This window comes from Apteryx rowi, unplaced genomic scaffold (assembly GCF_003343035.1).
Source record: "Apteryx rowi isolate R43461 unplaced genomic scaffold, aptRow1 scaffold_610, whole genome shotgun sequence".
Lineage (NCBI taxonomy): Eukaryota > Metazoa > Chordata > Aves > Apterygiformes > Apterygidae > Apteryx > Apteryx rowi.
The window spans coordinates 198,847-215,225 of record NW_020450884.1 but is presented as its reverse complement, the minus strand read 5'-3'; the positions used below and the strand labels follow the sequence as shown (position 1 = coordinate 215,225).

General features: G+C 50.2%; 1 protein-coding gene across 1 annotated transcript; it reads left to right on the top strand.

The window, feature by feature from the left end:
* Positions 1 to 7,620: 7,620 nt before the first annotated feature.
* LOC112974572 (methanethiol oxidase-like) lies at positions 7,621 to 14,420 on the top strand. Its single transcript, XM_026083691.1, has 12 exons — positions 7,621 to 7,624; positions 8,041 to 8,169; positions 8,467 to 8,579; positions 9,353 to 9,538; positions 10,082 to 10,202; positions 10,796 to 10,978; positions 11,298 to 11,476; positions 11,896 to 11,974; positions 12,318 to 12,439; positions 12,540 to 12,632; positions 13,299 to 13,417; positions 14,087 to 14,420. Exons 1-12 carry the CDS (start codon positions 7,621 to 7,623, stop codon positions 14,247 to 14,249), a joined length of 1,491 nt encoding a protein of 496 aa, XP_025939476.1. The 3' UTR covers positions 14,250 to 14,420.
* The last annotated feature ends 1,959 nt before the right edge of the window (positions 14,421 to 16,379 follow it).

Here is a 16,379-nt window from a genome sequence, read left to right as displayed (position 1 = left end):
GTTGTGGAGTCTCCTTCTCTGGAGATATTCAAAACACGCCTGGACGCAATCCTGTGCAAAGTGCTGTAGGTGACCCTGCTTGAGCAGGGGGGTTGGACTAGATGATCTCCAGAGGTCCCTTCCAACCTCAGCGATTCTGTGATTCTGTAAAAAAGTCTATTCCGGAGTACCCATGACATGTGAGCAAGGACAACGGGAGATCTTATATCCCRATTGTTAGCTGGGAAAGCTATAGCATGGAGAACAGTTCCTGCTGAGGTAAAGCCAAATGAGTCATGATGAGAGCCACTGTCCAAGAAAAATTTTTGGTCTGCCACCTTGAGCTCCCTGCTTTTCAGGGGAAAACTGAACTCCTACTTCTGGGGCTAAGAGTGTAGGGAAGCGCCTTGTTATGTACAGAGAAGTGAACAATGACTCCTTGGAGTGGAACCTGAAATGTTTAGGTAGACTGCTCAGCATAGGTAATCATTGTCTGCATTTCCATCACCACCAGTGGAGAAGAGTGAAATGTTTTTGTTTTGATTTGTTATAAGCTAGGAGTATGATTCATAGTACACGTAGGAACTCTTGAAGGAAAGTTGCTCATGCTTATCTTTAGGCAGAGGCACAGAGGAGATCATTTTCAGAGTGCATCTGCTGCAGTGTAAGTTGGCTGCCAGCAGAGAAAGCAGGTCCCACTTGTTGTTCCTCCCCAGCTGCATGTTCCTGCCGCTCCACTTGTGCCAGATCTAGTGATTGTACAGTTGCAGGARGGGTTAGATAAATGAGCTGATCCGACAGAAAACTACGCTGCCAAAAAAGCGACTCACTGTCCATTGGCATGGCCGATTTCCCTGTGGCGGCACATGGCAGGGCCATTTGGTGGCAGCCTGAAGTTACTTCTCATTACACGGTGTGTGAAATCACAACCTAAGGATGTGGGTTTAGAGTAGGTTTGTCCAGTTGTAGCTGCGGGCTGTAGTGGTGAGGGGTGATAATCCCATAGTTCCCATGCTTCTGGTCACATAGTTCTGCCCCTTGCCCTGTGACTACTGCTCCAACAGAAAGCAAGTCACTTGGAGGGGAGAGGGTGGCTGAAATACCTGTGGAGGAGAAAAGGCAGAAGAATGCCACTGAGGAGGAGAAATGTGTTTGTGCTCTGCTGACGTTCCCTCCAGCAAACCTAGTAGCCTGTACAGTGTGCTGTTTTTCGAAGTCATGTGCTGAAGGACACAGCATCTACAAGTATGGGTCTAGTAGCGCTCTGACATTTGGTTTGTGTCCGTTAGATGAGGTGATCAAGACCACCAGTGTGGATCGTAGCTTTGCATAGCTTACCTGCTTTTAATAATATTTGCCTCTGCTCTGCTGTGTGTTGCGTGCCACTCGTACCAAAGTTCTGGGCGCTCTCTCCTTCCATRTCCTGAGCATCCTAAGTGGACTCTTCTCCTCAGCTGCCTCCTGAGGCGTTCATGCCTTGCCACAGCCTATGAGCCAGCCCTCTGCGCGCTCTGCTGCCTCAGGTCTACTTCTTGCTGCTCCCCTGGGGATCCACATCAGTCTGGGAGGCTGTCTGCCAGGAATCTCAGCTTCCTGCTCCCTTGCTGCTGTCCCCTCTGTGCTGACACGTGGTGAGCTCAGCTGGCTTTGCTCTGTCTTCACCTGAACCTACCGCTTCTCTGTGGCTGAGGCTGGGGACGGTGTCCATGGTGCATGGTTGACGATGTCTTTTGGGTCAAGTGTTGAGGGCACTGGAGGAATCCTATCTCTGGCCTTAAAAGGCACATTTCCAGAGCATATTTATTTAGATAGCTCTTGTTAAGGCTTTTGATGGCATGGGCTGAGGAATCCAGTTCCTGAAAGAACGTCAGACTTCAGCTTTGACATCTCCAGTGTCTTAGCTGGACGTATGCTGCCAAGAGAAGCAGGAAGTGCAAGTGACGGTGTTAGCCTCAATGAGTCTCTAGGGGCAGTCCCACCTGCAGTCTGATAAATGCTGCAAAGGCAGAAGTGGCTCCTTGCGTTAAGATCCCCTTTTCTCTCTGCCTCCCTGAGGGAAATAATTGTGCCTTTCATGATGGGTGGTGGATCACCTAGGCAGTGATTCACCACCCATCATGAAAGACAAGCGTCATCACTCAGGGTGTTAATGGTGGCATCACATGTTTTGAAGATGTGTCAACAAGGAAAAGGAACAAGCTGATTCTTCCGTGCTTAATTTCTCCCTGAATTTGTGTTGTAGATATGAGAATAAGCTTCCAGGATCCCAAATTATGTAAGGTATGCGTGAGGTGACTCCAAGACATGTCTCTGGGAAGAACACAGGAGCTTTTGGAAAATGATACAAGGAAGACAGGTTTTTGATTAACCCTCAACATTTGTGTATGCAAATATTAAACTAGGACTAATGCCTATTCACTTATAATGCAAGTTGTTTAAAAGGAGATCTTTGCTCAGATCCGCACAGAAGTTCAGGTAGGAATGAAAGGTGCAACTTGGGGCTGACTCCATGAATTTCAGATTTGCCAGCAAATGTCTGCTTCACAACGTCTCCAAGATAGACTGGATGCTGCCTATAGGCAGACTCCTTGCACGTCARGCTCTTACTAATGTTCAGAGCTTCAAGCTGGCACTCTCTCAGTCACATCCTGGAGAAGCTAACAGTGAATTTTGTTAACGTTCCTGTACCACGTCACCAGCTTGCACATTAACCTCCAACTCCTGTCTTGCCCTTGCCATTTGAGGTGGAAAACTGCGCATTTTGACAGAAGGGTTGGATGGTGTGKTTTTTTGTCTTGCTCCTGAGGAGGGGAATGGACAAGTATGGAGTCAAGCGCAGGAGGGATCTGGAGCAGGGGAAGGGTCTGGACAATGTGCCTCTGCTGGCATCTTTTGCTGCGGCACTGGTGCTGACTACCCTCTTTGCAAACCCTGCTGTTCTTGTGGTGCCTAGTGCCTAGCTGAACTGTTTGACTCTGGTAGAAGGCTGCAGAGAGAGTATGGAGGCCAGGTCAAAAGTATAGAAAAGGGGGTTTTGAGAACCCAAGCTTGTGAGCAATGCTTAGATGTCCTGGGGTACCTCCAGTGTTACTTGAGAGGGTCAGATGGGAAGAGATGGAACCGCCATCCTGGAGAAGTGGGGGAAGGTTAGACACTGCTCCTGCAGTCAAGGGAGTTGTAATCTGGGTGTTTAGAGGAGACCTAGTGTCCTTGCTGAAGCAAGGTCTTCTCCTGATGCATCTACTGTGTTATGCCAGGCTGCACCGGATTGCATAAGACGGTCATGCCCATTATCAAAATTATAGCATGTTCTTCCCCATCAGGGTTAGAAGTGATAGGCAGGAGGAGGGGAGGAGATTCCACCTTGGTGCGGGCTGTAACATCAAGCCTCTTGATTGCTTTTCCATGCCACGGCTTCCCCTCTCTGCCTGCAGCAGGGAGCTTTTATTGAGCTTGGTCACGATACTGATTTTGTTCTCCGCTAACCATCCTTTTCTTTCTTGCTGGTGCTGCTAAGCCTGCTCTTATCCTTCCTACTATCAGTTTTAATTAGAAAACATTACGCCCCACAGCTTGGTTTTGTGATGGATGCCGAGGACATCACCAAGGCAAACCAAATAGGAGCAGAGTGAGCAAGCAAACTTAGTTAATGAGTAGAAGACTAATGATCTTTTTAATTAGCAGGTGTGCAGGTGCAAGAAGCAGGTGCAGTGAGACATGCACATCGTGACAGCAAAAGCATGCACAGAGGCAGCAGCTGAGCACCTGAATTTGCCCCTAATGGAGCATGCCCTTCTCGTGCTTCCTCGGGCCTGGTTGTGCTTCATGCCAGCCAGGCAAAAAAGGTCCACATGAAATCAGGTACAACATCTGAAACTCTTCTTTTATTTTCAGTTGGGGAAATACGGGCTGTTCTGCTCACCTCAGACCACTATGAGTGAGCAGTGTTGAGCTCTTTCGAGTGAAGCAGAGAACGAGGAAAGGGCAGCTGTAGTCACTCTGGGGGGATCTACAGGCCCTGCAAGAGACAAGTCCCAGGCTAACGGGAGCCCTGGGCAGGCAATACTGAAGGCAACTGAAGTGCTGCATTTTACAGAAAAGGTGGAACCAGCTCTTGCCACATCTCTCTGCAGCAGGAGTTTCCTGTTGAAGGATGGGATGTGCAAGCTGCTTCAAAAACGGTTTCCCCAAGTCCCCTTTGGAAGCACATCTATGAAATAAATTCCTTTGTGAATACTCTAAAAGGGCTGTCACCGTTCGTAATCCAGAGGGAGAAATCCAGCAATATCCTGCTAGGCTTGCAAAGTGGTGCACAGCCCTAGGGAGGCCTCACTGTGTCCATCACCCTTGGAGCATGGTTGGCTCCATGCAGTTGTAATTGAAGGTTTTGACGCTGCCCTGAGTGGGGAAAGACAGCCATTGTTCAGCACTCCAGGTCTTAGGGCATTGGCCAGCCAGTCTTTGGTCCAGTGTGGGGGATATGTAGTGGTCTTTCATCAAGCCTCCGAGGGGTTTGGAGACGCTGGCATCTTGGACACATGCATATTATGCTTAGCTCCCAGAAGTCTGTTGTGTTATCTTGGAGTGCTTTAGTGTGCTGAAACGCAAAAAAGCAAGAGCAGCCGGTGTGATACCAGGTGGCTGTAATGCATCTCCCATGACACCCGTGGTTTCAGGAAAATTAAAGGATGACTCTGCACCCTGTGACCTCTGCCCCGCAAACCAGTCGCATAATCCAGCTCCTTGACACATCGCGGCACCTCAGGTGGGGTCTGACATTTGGGAAATGCCATCCAGCCCCTCTTTTCCCACAGGTCTCTGTTAGTCTTTCAGCCCTGTGCCCCTACCTCAGATGATGATAGAATGTGCTGAGTTCTGCTCTGCCTTTTGCCTGAGATGTTTCTCTGGTGAGAAGGGGAGCTGTGAGGTTGCCCAGGCAGTCATGGGTCTCAACTAGCAGCTGAGGGGTGTCTAGAAAGCTTCCTCAGACCCATCTGAATGATAACCTTTCCCTGTCTTCAGCTCCTGTGTCCCCTGCGTTTGCCAAGGCAGAGGAAGAACCATGGTAGGTCCTCTGGCTGCGACTGCTGCTGCTGGGCTTGTAATTCTCATTGCTGGCCCAGAACTGCAGCTGCACTGTCCCATCAGGGCCTGAGTGTCTTTCAGTGGGCACTGTCCTCTGCTCCAAAAGGACATTGCAGCGTAGGCTAGTGCTGTGATTTTAGCTCACGTGCTGTCATAACTGCTTCCCCAGTGCTGCAGGACAACAGGCCGTCCTTGACTTTGGGCACTATGGCTTCTCTTGACCTCTCTTGGTATTTGCAGAGGACGTCATTTCTCTCACCATAGTCCCCGTTGTCCAGGATCTTGACTCCTGAAAATAAGCCGAGAAAATAAGGTTTGGAACCATTCCCTCACATTTTTTCCCCTCTCCCCCGTGATATTTTAACACCTTCTCCTTGTTTTGTAAAGAAACTTGACATACCGTGTAGCTTGTCAGTAACAACCGACAGTTCTTCCTACCAGCCTATTAACCATACACTGCCTGCATGGAAGTGTCTGGCTGTGGTAGGTAACCATGCCTTTTCCGGCTGGCTTTGCCCCTTGCCCTGCAAGTCGCTAGATGGAGTTCTGCTAAAGAAATTATGAGTTCTTCCAAGAACCTGTTGGCACCCTAAAAGACCAAGCATTTGGCTGCTCCCTGCGCCTGCTCGTCCCATGTTCAGAGAGCTCTTTGGAAACCAGAGAGTCATTAATTACAGCCCTAGCGAGATGGGTTACGCTGTCCTCTCTTCTGATAGAGATCTCCTGAGGGCTTCTTTAATGGCTCTGGCAGATGTTTCTGCATTCCTACATGGAGCAATTAATTACTCATCCCATGGAACTTGCCCACTGATTGAGTGAGCTCTTCCACAAGACATGGTGGAAGAACGTAAAGCAGTTGATGTTCCATGATGCCTGGCGTTTTCTTCCTGCTTTAGTTTGGCATCTGGCAGCAGTAAGGCTTGTGGAGGTCTCAAGAAAGGACCCTTCTTTCCAAAGCGCTTCTCCCCAGCCCTTGAATCCCTTTAACTGAGGTCTTCGCTGTTCCCACAGGTATTTTGTGGCAGTTGGTCCAGTTTGCATGTCATCCATCCGCACTGGTGCCAGGCAGTGTTAGTGTCTGCCATGGGGCTTTGCATTTTCATTGAGCAGAATGGCTAGCTGAGCACTGTTAATAATTTGTCCGCTAGCTCTCAGTGTCTAGCTACTGAGGGGATCACTGAACATCTTGGAGTGGATTTTCTTTCTCTTTCCCAAATGGAGGTTTTGATGCCTTCCCTCTCTTCCAGCTACCTGCCAGAGTGCAACCTGCCCCCCAAGGAAAACCCTGGGTGCACTTTCCCAGTGGCCTGATGGGAGGCCCACTCTCTGGATCCAGCCATTCATTGTAGGGTGTTCCAGCACCCAGTCAGGTTCATATTGCAAGCACCCACTGGAGCTGTGCTTTGGGGCAGTGGGCAAGGAGGGAAGACTGCTGTGGCCAGAGGCCCTGAAGCAGGCTGGCCATGTTCCTGTCGCTCAGAGCTGCAGTTCATCCAAGCAGCTGGGCATGGAGACATCTCTGTCATTAGTTTTCCATGGCATTATTCTACTTCAGTGAGGTAGGGAGAGTAAGTGGCTTATGCTTAGGCAAAGTCTGGCAGTGCCGAACTGCCCCCAGTCCTGCAGGTCCCTATTTTTCACAGATGGACTAACTTTTCCATATGCAGACGCAAACTTGAGAGGCAGCAGCCATATCTTGACCTTGTAAGTGCTACATCAATATGGCAGAGATTGTATTTCCTGAGGCACCCGTTTCTAGCCTAATGTGTTTCCTAGCAGTTGTTTGGGAGATGTCGGCAGCTCCTCAGAAGCTCCTGACTTCTGACTTCAGTGCTATAGGAGTCTCTTGCCCCCCTGAGCCCTGCATCCGAGTCCTTGGTCCCTGGAAGCTCAGAATGTTTTCTGCATGGGGAGAGGAAACTCTGGGCCCGTCTTCGTGAGTTGATGGCAGGGGGGTCCATAGCTGCAGCTCAGTTCTCAGGCAGAGACGTGGCTTCTGTCAGGGTCCAGATGTCGGAGGTACCTTTGGCGGCCTCTGTGCGTTCAAGCCCCGTAATTTCCAGGAGGCTGCTGGTGGGGCCCATTATCTAGCTGCTCTTCTCATCCCTAGTGTGGAATTTGCAGCCACTGCACATTTGTATTGCGAGAGCCTGGGCTTGGGGCAATGGCTTTAATTAGCTTGTGTTTCAGCTGGGACATGGAGGCCTCTAGAGCGCGAAGAGGTCCCCTTGGAAATCGTCAGAGCACCAGAATCAGATATGGGTGGCCTGTGTTTAAGGAAAGGACCTGCATGGACCAGCAGATTTTTCCCCTAGATTGGTAGCTAGCAAGGCGGAAACAAGCCACAGCACTGGTCTGGCACCTCCCAAACGCTTAGGAGTGTTTGCTTCTCCCTTGGCAGCTTGCTTTCTCCTCCCCACCCCTAACACTGGTATATAAGGCCCCCTCAGAGCAGCCTCTGCACAACGCATCCCACTCCAGCGAGACAGACAGCAAGCTGCACCTTCAGTTCCAGCACCTCTGCTCTTGGCAAGAGTGAACCCAAAGACCTTCAGCATGGGTAAGAAATACTCTGCAGCCTCCACTCAGCCTCCAGCAGCTCAAAGCTGTCTAGCGTTGATTTATGCCTCCATGCTGCATCTTGCTCCAGCCACTGCCTCGGGGCTGCAGACATTGCATCCCGAAACTCAGTCCCACTTGCGGACCGGTAGCGTTGTGCCTGGCTGGTACGGAAGGTTCGTTTCCTCTGGTTACTATCCTGGTTCCAGGGGCTTATTTGTGCCTTGAAAAGCACCTTCCACTTGGCTGTAGCATCTGTGCTGAGGGGAGCCTCGCCTTCTTCTGGGGAATTGTCAGGGAGACGAGATCCAAAACTTACTTTCCAAAACTTACTTTCTCAGCCTTACTTTCCAAAAGTTCCTTTCCAGGCTAGACCTTTAGACCTGGTTATTAGTGTAAACTCTCTGTCCCTCCCAGTCGATGGGGAGGGGATCGCTGAGGAGCTCAGAAGATGCAGAATGGAGCTGAGCAGTGGTTTTATCTGTGAGCCACCCCCTGGTGGCTCTTTAAGGAGGATTGCTGTCTTTTGTCACTACTGCAACAAAGGTAGATGCTGGTCACAGAGGGCCCCCTCGAGAGCCAGGGTGGGAGAGGGTCCATCTGGTGGGACAGAGCCTTTTGAAAGGGCATCCTTAAAGGAGGTGGAAATCTCATTTTCTTCTTCTCTTCTTCTCAAATCAGACCGGTGCAGAGTTCAGTGCCAGACGTACACAACCTGCCCGGAAGCTGTGAAAGGCAAGTCCTCTCAAGCGTCTTCGGAATGGAGGGCATTTGGGAAAGAGCTTTTCTTTTCCATTCTGACTGATTCATGGCGTGTCTTAACACATTTTTTTGGATAAAAAGGTCCCAGAGAGGAGCTTGCATACGTGACCTGTACCTACAGGGAAACAGGCATCGACCAGCCTGACTTCCTGGCCACCATTGATCTTAACCCCAGATCTCCACACTATTGCCAGGTACCTGTGACTAGACTCTGTTCTTCCTGGGCTGAGCGCTAGCTGCTGGCTCTGTGCTCCATAATGTCTCTAGATCCGGCACATTTACACTTTCTGCTGTTCCCTGTATGCTTGGCTCCAGCTGAATCATCTCCATCTCTGTGTCCCTGTGGACATGTCAACTGTGACTCACTTGCCAACTCATTTCCAGAGGATCTTGCTACTAGCGAACATTAGAGCCCATGCACTGAACCACCCTGTCAGAGGCTGTTCAGCATGGAAGATGGTCTCTAGTGGCAGATGGGTTCAGAGCAACCAGCACTTTTGCAGCGTTGAGCATGTTTCTATTACACTGCAGATTCAGAGGTGTTCTCTTATGCACTGTACCAACCTGTCTGCTCTCATCCTAAATGGGGAATCAGCACCTGCCTGCCTCCCAAGGTTGCAAGTCCAGGTTACCCACATGAACCAGAGCGGTCGTGGAGTCTCCTTCTCTGGAGATACTCAAAACCYGCCTGGACGCGATCCTGTGCAACGTGCTTTAGGTGACCCTGCTTGAGCGGGGGGGGGGTTGGACTAGACGATCTCCAGAGGTCCCTTCCAACCTCAACCATTCTGTGATTCTGTGAACAGTATATCTCTGAACTGATTAGTCACATATAGGCTTTGACCTATCCACAAATCTGCACCAGTGCAGGGAGCAGTGTTATCCTCACTAAGTAATTGCTTGCATTTAGGTCCCCTTTTCTCCCTGCCAACCTGAGTGAACTCTATTTCTGCCTCTGACTGCCTAGGTGATCCATCGCCTGCCCATGCCCAACCTCAAAGACGAGTTGTATTTCTCAGGGTGGAATGCTGGAAGCACCTGCTTTGACAATATCACAACGAGAAGGAACAAGCTGATTCTTCCCTGTTTGATTTCTTCCCGCATTTACGTGGTGGATGTGGGTACACAGTGCCGGGCTCCCAAACTGTGTAAGGTATGCCTGAGGTGACTCCAAGACAAGTTTCTGAGGAGGAGCTGGGAACTGGTGCTTCTGGAATAAGATGCAGGGAAGAAAGGTTCTCTTCACCTTCTCTTCCATTCTGATTTTAAGACCTGGCTCATGCTTCTCTTTCAGCTGTTTCCTTTCTAGACCAAGAAAGCCTTACACGGGATCTGGTCCATGTTTCTGATGATCATTTTGTTGCCTTCTCCATGCCTGTTTCGTGCAGGGAATGTCTTCTAGCTGGGAAGTCACGTCACATCTGTGTGTGACCCCCACCCAAATAGTGAGGTGGACCATCAAGCTGTCACAAGTTGGGTGTTGCTGCATTCATGTTTGTGTAAAGGAGAAGCTCAGAGGCATCTCTGCTCCTCTCTGAGGAGGAGCATGGTCTGTCTGGTGTGAGTTCCTGGGCAGAAAGCACTTCCTGCAAGTGTCAGAGATTTTCAGAAATCTCAGGTGGCCAAAGGCTCTGCCAGGGAGTGTGAAATGAGCTGAGCAATCAGGGGCTTAAGTGTGCGCGTAAACTTTTTTCAGGTGATTGAGCCAGTGGATGTCTTCTGGAAGTGTAACAAGGGCCACCTCTCTGCAGTTCATAGCCTGCCTAATGGTGATATCCTGATTTCCAACATAGGAGATCCAGCTGGCAATGGAAAAGGTATTTTCCCTGTAATCATTCCAAGAGCGTGATTCTCATTAGAAAAATAACAACCCTCAAAACTTCAGACGTTCAAAATTTCCAATAGCAAACACAGAAGACTTGTTAAGAACTCCCAGTCCTTCTGTGCTGATATAAGAACAAAACCCGTCCACAAGCCTGAGGTCCAGAGTGGGGACATGAAAACAAGTGATGGAGAAGTACCTGGTCTCCTCCACACATTCAGCTATTTAATCTACCATTCAGTCACTTAATCTTAGTTAGGGGTTCATCCACGACCACTTGAGAATGGGGCAGGGGGTTAAGCCCTGCCAACACATGTAACCTGAGCCACCAAATGCACACTTAGGTGAATATTAAATTGGGATCATTTTTGGTTCCAAACCCTTGTACTTAGCCCATATGGAAAGCTGTAATACACATCATTTTGCCCAACAAAAGCCACTTGGTAGAGCCTTTGCAGCTGAGTATCTCAAAGGAGAAAATCTTTTGAAGATCATGCTTGACCCTTTAAGTGAGGCTAACGCACAAAGCATGACATCAGTTTGGAAGTGAAGTGTGTGATCTGTTGTGCTTTTCTTCCCCTGCCACAGGTGGTTTTATTGTCCTGGATGGGGAGACCTTTGAGCTGAAGGGGAACTGGGAGAATGAGTGCGGAGTCCCCCCCACCGGACATGACTTCTGGTTCCAGCCACGCCACAATGTTCTGATAAGCTCTGCTGGATTAGTCCCCAAACGTGCAGGACTTGGGTTTAATCCAGATGACCTGAAGAAAGGTGAGGGGATATAGGTGCAAATGGTCTTGGGAGGATGCCTTTGTGGTCGGGGAAAGGATTAGTGCTGGAGAAAGGGGGCAGGCCGAATTCTCCCAGAAAGGCCCATTTTGCAGGCACTGCTACAGGTAGTGCAGCGTCTGTCCTTAAGAGCAGCCGATCCCAGTCTTCCCCCACTGTTCCCTGGACTACTCAAATTCTTCTGCTACTCCTGGCTGCGGCTGCTGTGGCTCTCCCTGCCTGTTAGCCTTCTTGGGAAAGATTAATCTACAGGGCTAGCACCACCTCTTCTGACTTGTTTTTTCCTTTGACCCGAAACCAGGGGTCTTTGGGCGCCGCCTGAATGTGTGGAACTTGTCCTGCCGTACCCTCATCCAGTGCTTTGACCTGGGGGAGGACTCTCTGCCCCTGAGCGTTAAATTCCTCCACAACCCCGATGCTGCCGAGGGATATGTCAGCTGTGCCCTGAGTGGCGTTGTCTATCGCTTCTACAAGAACGAGGCAAGTATTGTCCCACAGTCACGGGAAGTAACGCGAGACCCAACCATCACGACCTGCAGGGTGATTTAGAAACTCTGGAGAGAAATTCAGGGTCGCATCCTCCTGCTGTGTGTATGCTCAGAATGAACCGAGACTCTTCACGTGGCAGCTACACTTCTCCCATCAAGTCTGAAGGGCATCGGATGGGGTTCTTGTTTGAAGATCTTGGAGATTATGTAGAGTGGTGAATCCCAGCCTTGCTGGTGGTGTCAGAGGGTGCTGTCCCTAACTCTGTCTCCTCTTAGTGGGTGGGCCTTGTGCGGTGGCAGCCTTCCTAATGCAGATTTGCCTACCTGTGTGTGCGTGTGCGCGCAGTGAAGCATTTTCACACCGAAATGCTCAGAAATGCTCACACTGTAGTGCTCCTGTTTCTTGTACAGAGAGACTGTTGGGCAGTAGAGGAGGTGATTAAGATACCAGCAAAGAAGGTGAAGGGATGGATTCTCCCTGAGATGCCAGGTTAGTGTGCCCTGATTCAAGACGAGTATGTTGGGGGGGGGTTCTTTTGTTTGTTTGGGTTCTTTTCCTCCAAGAGCCTTAGGCTGTGCAGCCTGGCAAAGCCCACTCGCTGACCCTCAATGCCTTGCTGCATAAACATCACGGAAGGGTTGTCTGAGTGGCTGTGCACACCTCCAGAAATGTGCTGCTTCCCCAACCGGAGCCTGTTCTGCTTGGGCAGGTTTCCTGTAGTGGACTCACTGCATACGGAATGGCAGGGAGAGGTGTGAGCTGTGGCTCCGTGCGGCACACGTTTTCTGCTGGTGCTGCCTTATCCCCATAGCTCTTTGCTTCTCTGTCCTAGCTCTCACAGCCGACTTCGTCATCTCGCTGGATGACAGGTTCCTGTATCTCAGCAACTGGCTGCACGGAGACATCCGCCAGTATGACATCTCCAATTCCTGCAAGCCCAAGCTGGTGGGACAGGTAAGCCAGCACCAGAGAGGCTTCCACCGTTGGGTTCCTTAGCAGTATCCAGTGGTGGCTAGAGGACAAGGCAACGTGTCTCCCTGTCCCTTGCTTACAGGTGTTTGTGGGAGGCAGTATCCTCAGAGGTGGGCCTGTAATTGTGTGTAGAGATGAAGAGCTGAAGTGTCAGCCGGAGCCCTTGGTGATCAAGGTGAGTTACGCGGCCTCTTTCCCCTGCTGTGTCCTTTGCAAATTGCCTCTGCTCTGCTAATTCTCTTCCCAGGGTTCCCAGGGGCAGTCTCCACTGCAGTTGCCAGCGTGTTTGCAGCGTTTAAAAGCCTGACCCAGATGGTTTTAACCTAGCAAGCATGGAAAGCACAGGAGGGCAGTGTGGGCACACGAGATTCAGGCCGGTGCTTTCTGAGTAAATATGCCGGTGCCCTGGCATGTGGCGCAGTCAATGGTGAATTCTCTGTAGGCTTGTGCCTTGCAGGGTTCCTTGCTTGGGCTGAGTAGGTTGGAGCTAGCTGAGCCATGCCTGCCGATGCTGTGATCAGACTGCACTGCCTGGCCACAGTGAAGAATTCCCTTGTGTCCCATCCAAGCACAACAGGGGTTTTGCTGGAGCATGGTGGAAATGTTCTCTGCAGCTGAAAGAGATCCCAGTTAACTCAGAGGCTGCAGGTTCTGTCTGTCAGGTGAACGTGCGCCTTGACCAGAGGAAAAGTTCAGCTCTCCTTGCATCAAGGCGAGCCCTGCTCCAGTGTCCCTGTTAGGAGGASAGCCAGCTCTTCTGCTCTGCTTCTCTGCTCCTGCTTTTGCTTCTCTGCTCAAAGAATGAGGCCAGTAGAGTCACTGCTCTCTGTTGTGCCTTCAGTGCAAGAGAGTGTACGGCGGTCCTCATAGAATGCAGCTCAGCGTGGATGGCAAGAGGCTGTACGTTACCAACTCCTTCTACAGCACATGGGACAAGCAGTTCTACCCGGATGTGGTCAAGTAAGAAATCTTCGGGAGGAGGGAAGTTGCAGCACTGTCCCTCTGCATGTGCAGTCAAGGCCCATTTGCAGGGCCTCCCTGTTAGCAAAGGGAGAGGTGCCTCATCCAGGGGGCTACAAGGACCCATTTGTGGTTGCAGGGAGACAGATTTTCCTAACCTCATACCCACAGCTTATTTGCGTTGAACTACAAAGGCAGCTGACTGGCACTCCTCTCTGGCTGGATGGGGTGAGCCTGCTCCCTGCGTGGAGTTGCGGTGCCATGGTTTTGCTTGGGAGAGTGTATGTTTATCAATCTCCTCCGTGGCGTGAATCCATCCGTGGATCTCCTAGAGCCAGGCTATGCCTGTGCTGCAGCATCTCCCAGTGCAGCCACCAGAGATGTCTTTCTTAGCAAAGCTGATGATGATCTCCAACACAAAGGCAAGCTCCAGCCTGTCTTCACACCATGCCTAGTGGTTTACTCACAGCCATTGCGGATTCGGTAAACCCCTAAACGCTGGCGCATGCAGCTACTGCAACTGGGCCTCAGCTGTGTTCTCTGTAGAAGACAAGGTGTTAAAGAGAAAGCCTTTGCCTAGACAGGGAAGAGAAGAGTGAAGTGCAGGGATGTCCTGAACAGGAGCATGATTTCCTTGTCCATAATATCTGCTCTCTTGTTCCTTTGCAGGGAAGGCTCTGTCATGCTGCAGATTGATGTGGACACTGAGAATGGTGGCCTGACCGTGAACAAGAACTTCCTGGTGGATTTTGGGAAGGAACCCTGTGGGCCTTGCCTTGCTCATGATATCCGCTTCCCTTGTGGAGATTCCACCTCCGATATCTTGGCCTAGGCCCCATGTGAAAGACTCCCTTCTTCTCTCTCTCTCCTTTAGTGCAGGTGTCAAAAAAAGAGTGTCGGGTAACTGGGTCGGGGGTCCCCATTCACTACTGGAATCTAAATTGCTGTTAACATAAGCTGCAGAAGCTCTGCCTTGTTGGGAGGGTTTGGTTCGGACAGACCAGTGAACAAAGCCACATGGCCTGGGATTAATCTTGCGGGACCGTGTATCTGAGCAGTGAGTCCAGGCACCCTTTGTGTTCAGTGCAAGGAAATCCCGGGGCATGGTTCAGAGCCCAGGGCGCTCGCTCAGATATAGAGCTCTGCAGCACGCAGATGCCTGCCCACCCACCATTCCTTGCTTCCTGGCTACAGCCCTGTCAGACGGCTGCCCCGATGTTTTCAGCCTGTTAGCTATTGCTGTACCGGAGCCTGGTGGGAGACTGTTGAATCCTCTGTTGTGATTCAGAGTTTGCTCACATTTGAAAATGAAGGCAAAAGAAAGTCAAGCGCCCACTCCATTGGAGTTACTGTTCTTCAGCCAGGTCGTTCCTGAATAGTCTTCCCCTGGCACGAGAGTGGTTTTGACTCGCGTGCCAAGTGATTGGGCTGAGGTTGGGCCAAGTGCGTTGGAGCTGGAGGAGGGTGTGCATGTACTCTGAAAAGAGGTGCCTGTTTCCTGACACTGCTTTGTACAATGGCTTTTGTATTCTCCTGCTTTAAATACTAATAAAACTGTTCTTGGCATCAGCTACATCTTCCCATGTCTTGTTCCACTGAACCTTTCTATATTGTTTTCAGCAGTGGTTAATGATGAGGTCAGGGTTTTGGAAATCCCTGAGACAGGAATATTGATTATGCATAGGTGCCTGTTATCCTGAATATTTCTAGAAGAAATTGTCTTTTGTTACAAATCATATTTTTTGTGCATTCCTGCAGGCACATGTTTCATAGGGGAACTTTGTCACCATTGTCCTGGTTTTGCCCCAAAGAAAAGTGCCTTGTCAATGCAGTGTAGCATTGTCATCACCCAAACCAACCATTCAGTTTTCATAGGGCTTTCCTCAGGATGGGTAAAAGGTTTGAGAGAACACATTTACTAGACACTCCATTGCAACCCCTGGCGTTTGTTAAGTGACTGACTTGCTACCGAGGAGAGCTTTGCTTTCGGTTTGATCAGTTCAGATGCATAGCATAGTCCCACATAGTGCAGGCAGAGTGGAGTTAGAGGATTCAGCTGAGGTACCCTGCATGCACTTAATGCAGCGTAGGCAAAATGAGCTTAGTCCCATGGTAATGCTCAGTAGTCAGTCCTAACTCACTCTGAGATACACCAGTACGAATGAGACGATTGAGGTTTTTCTCAAAAGGAAGATGTAGTTGTTGGTGTTATAGATTCCCCTCCTCTTTGTCATGTGCTGTGTAGGTCTTTATATGTGGGTGTCAAATCCCAATCACACAAAGTAAGCCTGTTTGTTACACAGGACAGCAAGCACTGGCCCCCAGGGGCTCTGCAGGGGAAACCCTACTGCTCACCCACACATCTTCCCACTAGGCCCACTGGCCTTGGGCTTCTCCACCAGGGCGCAATTCGGAGACAAAAGCAAAATTAGCTTGGCGGTTGCAAAAATTAGGTTATAAAGAGGATCCTTTTGCGAGTTAGCCTTTTATGTACTTGCCTTGGAAGAAAACATCTTCATTTACTTCCTTCACACTTCACATGGACAAATGTTCTGCTACAGCTCTCCTGTGCACACTTACTGCTCCCAGGAGAAAAACAGGCCCTTCTGGAGAACAGTTTCATAGCTTTCTAAACAAGGTGTCAAAGAGGGCTGGGAGAAACCGCCCTCCAGGGTGTCCTTTTCTCCGCGTTGGCTAGAGAGGACAAAGTTAGATGAGAGTTTCAGGCGATGCACTTTGGTTGAGAGGCATCCCAGGGCCGTTGCTCTCCCTGGTCCCACTCACACGCGTGTGACACCCCATTCTGATCCTCTGGGGCTCTCAGTGACTTCCTTTTTTGAGGGGCTTCTCAGCTGATGTCCCTGGGGTTGGGGTGGTTTTGGAAAGAGGTTCATCTCCCCTTCCTTCGAATGTCTACAAAGCACGTGTCTCACTAGAGTTGTTGCCTTCTTTTTGTTGGCTG

What these genes read in the sequence shown, in the direction of transcription:
- LOC112974572 (XM_026083691.1), top strand. An exon ending in GGGCTCCCAAACTGTGTAAG is followed by an intron (nt 9,539 to 10,081) that starts GTATGCCTGAGG and finishes AACTTTTTTCAG; the next exon opens with GTGATTGAGCCAGTGGATGT. An exon ending in TCCAGCTGGCAATGGAAAAG is followed by an intron (nt 10,203 to 10,795) that starts GTATTTTCCCTG and finishes CCCCTGCCACAG; the next exon opens with GTGGTTTTATTGTCCTGGAT.